Source organism: Microtus ochrogaster, unplaced genomic scaffold (assembly GCF_000317375.1).
Source record: "Microtus ochrogaster isolate Prairie Vole_2 unplaced genomic scaffold, MicOch1.0 UNK98, whole genome shotgun sequence".
Lineage (NCBI taxonomy): Eukaryota > Metazoa > Chordata > Mammalia > Rodentia > Cricetidae > Microtus > Microtus ochrogaster.
The window spans coordinates 699,736-706,641 of NW_004949196.1; the positions used below are offsets into that span (position 1 = coordinate 699,736).

At 48.5% G+C, this 6,906-nt stretch overlaps 1 protein-coding gene across 1 annotated transcript in view; it reads right to left on the reverse strand.

The window, feature by feature from the left end:
• Positions 1-824: 824 nt before the first annotated feature.
• Positions 825-6,906, reverse strand: part of Acer1 (alkaline ceramidase 1) — a 20,631-nt gene continuing 14,549 nt past the window's right edge. The window contains exons 2-6 of the mRNA XM_005371107.3: positions 6,224-6,338; positions 5,996-6,137; positions 5,262-5,399; positions 1,237-1,374; positions 825-993 (exon numbers count right to left, since the gene is read on the reverse strand). Of these exons, the coding sequence (XP_005371164.1) occupies positions 825-993; positions 1,237-1,374; positions 5,262-5,399; positions 5,996-6,137; positions 6,224-6,338 (702 nt within the window). The remainder of the gene's footprint in view (positions 994-1,236; positions 1,375-5,261; positions 5,400-5,995; positions 6,138-6,223; positions 6,339-6,906) is intronic.

Below are 6,906 nucleotides of genomic sequence, written 5' to 3' on the forward strand. Positions count from 1 at the left end.
AGAATGGATATTTCCAAGGTTATACTTCACACACATGAGCTAATTTTAATCAACAGAAACCCCAGGAGGAAGAAAATTTTATTTAGAAACAGTGTTTGAACATCTGCACTAGGAAAGGCCACACCCTCATGACTATCCAAGCTGAATACTGTGGAGTAGAAAGTCAGATGTAGGTATGTCTATCACCGTACTCTTCGTCACCATGGAACCAACTGTACTCATGTAGCCTTCCTTCTAAGTGCCTAGAATGGCCACCATGCTCCCTTCTCACACATCCTGCTCCATGATGTCACTCAGGTTGGCCCTCTGTTCTCTCCCACGGCTCTTCTGTGTCTCCAAGGCCTGGGTGTGAATGGCTCAGAGTACATATCCCTGCGCCTAGGGGTGGAGCCTAGAATGTTTTCTAGGATACTTCCCACCTTCCCAAAACACAGTCATGCTCACATTGAATCTATAACATTCATAAATAGTCCCAGATGTGTGAGATGCCAGAGAACAAGCACCATGCTTCAAGCAGGTGCTATATCAGCCACATACCCTACCCACCCACCACCGCATCGTGGCTGTGGAGAAGCTGCGGTTCCAAGGCTGAAGGAGGACACAGGCCAGTCATGCAGCACACCAGGCATCCCCCGCCCCTCAGTCACCAAATTAGCGCTCTGAGCCACAAGAAAATTCATCTTGTGGCCACAGCAGGACAAGGAGTGTGGATGAGGGAAAGGAGAAGCAACCACAAGTGTCCTAACTGAAGTAAGTCCCGGTCTTCTGTCCTCAGAGCGCAGACATCTGAGTGGCTGGTCGGAGAGTGGAGAACCCACCAAGGCTCAGCAGTTTTTGTCGTTGTCCTGGATCTCCACATAGGGTAGCCCAATGAACCAACTATCCCGGGGCCAGTAGTGGACTTTGAGGGTTTGACCTGGCATCTCGTACTCTGCGTCCAAAAGGGCCATGGTCACGATACCGTAAGGGAAGGTGATGCTTATGAGGACATGCCTGTGGGTAAGGGAAGGGTGGTAAGAAATGAAGAGATGGCCCGGCCCAGTCTTCTTGGATTCTTGTGGATGCTGAGTGGTATCTATAGTTCCAAACTGCTAGGTGTAACCTCTTGCCACCACCACCACAGCCCAGTCTCTGGGTCTTGTTCCTCTTCCCCTCCTACATCCCAGACCTCTGCTCTAAACTCTGGCATCTTATCTCTGACTTGGGGGGTCTTCAGATCCAAAATGGGTGCTTTACCAAATGCTATGCAGGTAGGAGAAGTGGATCCGCTGCCAGAAACTGCAAAGCACACGGTCGCTTATCCAGCTGGTCAGCGCAGCAGCCCATAAGATCACAGACATCTCAGTCAGATGCCGAAGGTCCCCATTGCTGGTCCTGGGGACAAAAACAATGGCTGAGTCAAGGGTGTGTGGGTGGATGGATGGACAGACAGACAGAAAGATGGATGTATAGATGTGTGGTTGGGTGGATGGATGATTGAACAGGTGGATGGATGGGTGATGGGCAGATGGATGGATGGATGGGCAGATGGATGGATGGATGGATGGATGGATGGATGGATGGGCAGGTGGATGGATAAGTGGATGGATGGATGGATGGATGGGCAGGCAGGCGGATGGATGGATGGATGAATGGATGGATGGATGGATGGATGGATGGATGGGCAGGTGGATAAGTGGATGGATGGTGGGCATGTGAATGGATAGGTGGGTGGGTGTAAGATGTAGGAGAGGTTTGATGAGTACATTTGCATTAACACCGTATCCTAAGTGACTGATGGGAAATTCCTCTATCCAAGAGATGTATCTCATAGGTTGGGAGAGGGAAGGAGCAGAGGTGTCTTCTAGGGACCTGGTTTGCTGTAGGTTGGCTCTGAGGTGTCCCAGAAAGTCCCTTGTATTAAAAGATCTTTCTTCACCTCTACTCTGTAGGGAGGGGACGGAACCTTTCAGAATAGGAGCCTAGATGAGGTCTTTAGGTCACTTACAATGTGTTCTCGAAGGGGGTTGTGGGAATCCCATCCCAGTCAATAGGGTCAACCAATCAGTCCCCAAACCTCTTAGAACCGTTAGCCCAAACAGCAAACACAAAATTGATTGTTTTTTTGTTTGTTTGTTTGTTTTTGTCTATGTAGACAAAAAACGATTAGTCCAAACCAGGCACAGAAAGACACATTTGTCATCCCAGAACCTGGGAGGCTGAGCCAAGAGGATGATTGAGATTTTGAAGGCCAACCTGGGCTACATAGTGAAGGCCTGTCTGAGGTAAAAAAGAAAGAAAATTAAAAATACTGGAATAATTCTTGTGGTACCTGTCTTTTTGTTTCTCTCCATCTCTCTGCCTCTCTTTGTGTGTTTCCCTCTGCCTCTACCCTTTGCATCTGTCTGTCTGTCTGTCTGTCTCTCTCTCTCTCTCTCTCTCTCTCTCTCTCTCTCTCTCTCTCTCACACACACACACACACACACACACACACACACCATATCTGCCTATATGTTCCAACCTTGTTTCAAACTCCTAGGCTAACCTAATCCTCTTGTTCATCCTTCATGGTACCTGAGACTGTCTAGGTCTCCATCCTGTGGAATCATGTGGGACTAATCTTAACTCTTCTTGCTGTTTTAGCTGTGTTACAGTAGCATCAGAAAGCTAACAATGGTGCCTACTGTGTGCTAACAGCTAAGACTCACTAAGGTGTGTGTGTATGACATATGGCAATGCATTTTCTGGTGGCCATGTCTTGAGACCACTCAATCTGGGTTCCTGGCCAGCAGAGTCAAATCCCAGTCCCCAGGAAAAGAATGTTCTGGAGATGAATGAGGAAATCATCCTTTATCAGTAGACATACAGACTCTGCCTGCTCACCTCGTGATGAAGAAACCATTCACTGGATTCTCTTTGACTAGTGGCTTCCGATTGGCTTGACTAATGACGTCTACATCACTTTGGTCAATGACTTCCAGCTGGTTTGACTAACGGTCTTCACATGGGCTGCTCTGTGGTTTCTAGGCATGATCAATGGCTTCTAATTGGGTTGACCTGTAGTTTACAGTGTGTGACCTATGCTTCATAGGAATTTCACTTAGGAGTTCTGGATGGTTTGGCCTATGGATTTTAGTTGGCTCAACCTATGGTACACAGTCACTTAGACCTATTTTATGTGGTTGGCTTGGCCTATGTAGTTCACTGTCTGCTTGTACTATGGTTTGCTGTTGTCTTGACCTATGGTTCGCTGTTGGTTTGACTTAGGGTTCCCTGTTGGCTTGACTTAGGGTTCCCTGTTGACTTAACCTAGGGTTCCCTATTGACTTGACTTAGGATTCCCTGTTGGCTTGACCAATAGTTCGCTGTTGGCTTGACCTATGGTTCACTGTTGAATTTACCAATGGTTTCCAGATGGTTGGACTATAGTTTACAGTATGGTAGACCAGTGACCTCTGCCGGGATTGGCCAATGATTTCTAGTTGGCTTGGTCAATGTGGAGTTCCAGCAGGAACTGGAAGGATCAGATCAGGGCCCTGTAAAAGGACACTCTCCCTAGCCACCTCCTTATGGCTTCTCAATCCAGCTGTCCCAGCAGCTGGAGGCCAGAATCTCTGCCAAGGTGGTGCTATCCTGAGGATTACCTATTACCAATTCAAGTTAGTTTAGTTGAATTTAGTGTACATTTTCATTTTGAGGCTGGGTCTCACGATGGATGTGAAGTTGCCCTTGAGCTCACCATGTAGCCCAGGCTGGCCTGGAACTCATGACTCTCCTGCCTCGGGATCCTGCACTTCCGCTGCTCATCTTTCCCGGTCCCCCAGTACCATTGCCTCTAGTCTCCTAATACCCAGAGATGCTACCCTTATGGCCACAAGGATCCAGCCCCACTCTCCGGATTTCCTTCACTCTGTCCTCTCTTTTTGTAAAGAATCTCCTTTTTTGAAATGTTTCTCGGTTCATCCTATTGAGTAGCCCTGAATTGCTAAGACCCAGCATGAGTTACAAATACAAAACATAATTATCATGGCTCTATCTCAGTGGTAGAGAACTTGGCTAGTGTGTAAGGGTTCTAGGTTCACCGGGGATGGTGGCGCATGCCTTTAATCCTAGCACTCGGGAGGCAGAGGCAGGCAGATCTCTGTGAGTTTGAGGCCAGCCTGGTCTACAAGAGCTAGCTAGTTCCAGGACAGTCTCCAAAGCTACAGAGAAACCCTGTCTCAAAAACACAAAAAAAAAAAAAAAGAAAAGAAAAATAGAAAAAGAGGTTCTAGGTTCAATCCCCAGCACTTGGGGCAAGGGAGGGGAACTATAATTATCAAAAAAGTTAAATTCTGCTTTAATACAAGGGCAGGCAGAGGCAGGAGGATTTCTGTGAGTTCAAGGCAAGTCTGGTCTACATAGAGAGTTCCAGGGCAGCCAGGGAGATGCAGTGAGGCCCTGTGTCAAAAAAAAAAAAAAAAAAAAAGAACCAAAAGAACATGTGTCTTAAGGAAAGGGGGTGAGCTGTGAGCACAATGTGGTGCCGCACACCTGTATGGCCAGGAGGAAGGAGTAACAGGAGGTCAAAGTCCTTCTCTGCTTCACAGCCAGTCCAGGTGCACTGAGTCCGTGAAACCCCAAAGCTAAATTTAAAAAAGACACTCTGGGCGGCTGAGATGGCTCGCAGGTGAAGGCGCTTGCTGCTAATCTAATGGCTCACAGGTGAAGGCGCTTGCCGCTAACCTGACAACCCCAGTCTGATAAGCAGGACCCCCTCGTTGACCTCTGGCCTCCACACATCACTGTGACGCACTTAAATAAGACGAATGAATGACTATAAAGCCTGTTTTTAGGTAGACAATGTTTCAGGCAGACAGACTGACTGCTCTGAACCCGTCCTGTTAATGGGTCATCATGGTGAATGGACGCCCCCTGCAGGAGACTGGAGTCAATGACCGCTAAGAGCACAGGACTCCAAGGGGTTCAGAACCAAAACCCTTCTAGGCAGCTACAACCACCACTTGTGTTCTATAAAAATTAATTGCTTTTTTAAAAAATAAAATGGTGCTGGGCATAGAACCCATATACTACTATATATTAAGCAGGGACTTTACACTTGAGTACCCAGCCCCTCGCTGAGAGATTCTAAGCTGGGGCTCCACCCTGACTATGCCCCATCCCATCACTGGGGATTCTGGGCAGGGCTCCATCATGACCACGCTCCCAACCCTTCACAGGGGGATTCTAGGCGGGAACTCCAACTCTGACCACGCCTCCAGCCCCCCCCCCCCCCCACTCACTTCTTGTACTCCTTGTACACTATGTACAGAATGTGTATGGCGATGCTGTTGAGCACATATGCATTGATCGTGGGCTTCACAAACGTCAAGAAGGTGCTGATGATAGTGGTCGTAATTACAAGGCAGCTGAAGTAGTACCTGAGGGAGGGAAGGGATGGGCAGGTGTCCCAGAGGTGCTGGAGGATTCAGCGAGGTCACCTTGGGCAGCCAAAATGGATTCTACAAACCCAGAACTCTGAGGAGCTCAGCTGGGCTCAGGAGGAACCTCCGGATTCCCTCGTGTCTGCTCAGGAAGGACAAGATTCAAGAGAACCCAGAGGTACCAGACCAGAACTAAAGAGAGCCTGGACTGAGCTGCGAGGATGAAGAAGTCAGAGGACTCAGGGGCCTGGAAATGTCAGATGAGGGGTTCAGGGAAGCTTGGAGAGTTCAGAAGATGGGGAACAGGTATCAGTGTAAGGATTACGAGGGTTCTTTGGGTGTAGAGGACCCTTGGCATGGGTTCCTAGGATTCCCCTTCCCACAGGTGACTTAAAACTAGGAAAAACGTCCTGCCTTTCTGGCGGTAGAGGAACAGGTATGTGGAAACCCAGGAAAGTCATGAAAGATCTTTGGAGAATTCTCAGGTGGCCTGGTGTTGAGAAGGAACTTGAAGCGCTCTCGAATAGTCTCAAGTGGAGGATCTGGGATGGGAGACGGTCACACGGGGTCCAGAGAGGGAGCGTGTGCGCTACCTGTTTCCTTTGATGAACTTCGGGAAGTAGCAACGGGGCATCCACACGCTGTAGCCACTGGCCAGCAACCACAGGATGGAAATCTCATCCAGCAGCTGCCCCAAAAAGCTGAGTGTCATGTGGAAGTACATGGAGAACAAACCTGTGGGGAGGCGGAAGCAAGCAGAGGCTGTCAAGAAGGGGCACTGTTTCCAGAACACATTCACAAATTTACACACCAGCACATACCTATGACCATGAAGAGGACCGAGATGCCGTAGATGGCCCAGGTCCGTTTCTGGGCATAAGGATGCATGAGGAACATTATGATAGGTCCAAAGATGAGGAAGAACACATTGCTGAACTGCAGGAGAAGCAAGAAGCAGGCTGGTTAGACGAGAACAGAGCAGGGACTCCCATCCACCTAGAGCTCCCCCATGGCAGTTCCATCATCCGGGCTGTCCAGGAAAGAACCTGGATTTGTCTGTCACACAAATATCAACTTCCCAGAGCATCTTCCTGATTTTAGTTTACTACTTTTTAAAAACAGAGTCTCACGATATGGCTGTCCTGGAACTTGCTATGTAGACCAGGCTGGCCTCAAACTCACAGAGATCCACCTGCCTCTGCCTCCCAAATGTTGGGATTTAAGGTGTGTGCCACCAACCAGCCTTCCCCTCATTTAAAAAAAAATGTTATTCATTAGTATTCCTAGACTTTGATCCTAACATTCAGGAGGCAGAAATAGGTTGATCTCTGTGAATTCAAAGTCAGCTTCATCTATATATTAACCTTCATCAGGCGATGAAAGGAGACAGAGACAGAGACCCAAATTGGAGCACCAGACAGAAATCTCAAGGTCCAAATCAGGAGCAGAAGGAGGGGGAGCACGAGCAAGGAACTCAGGACCGCGAGGGGTACACCCACATTCT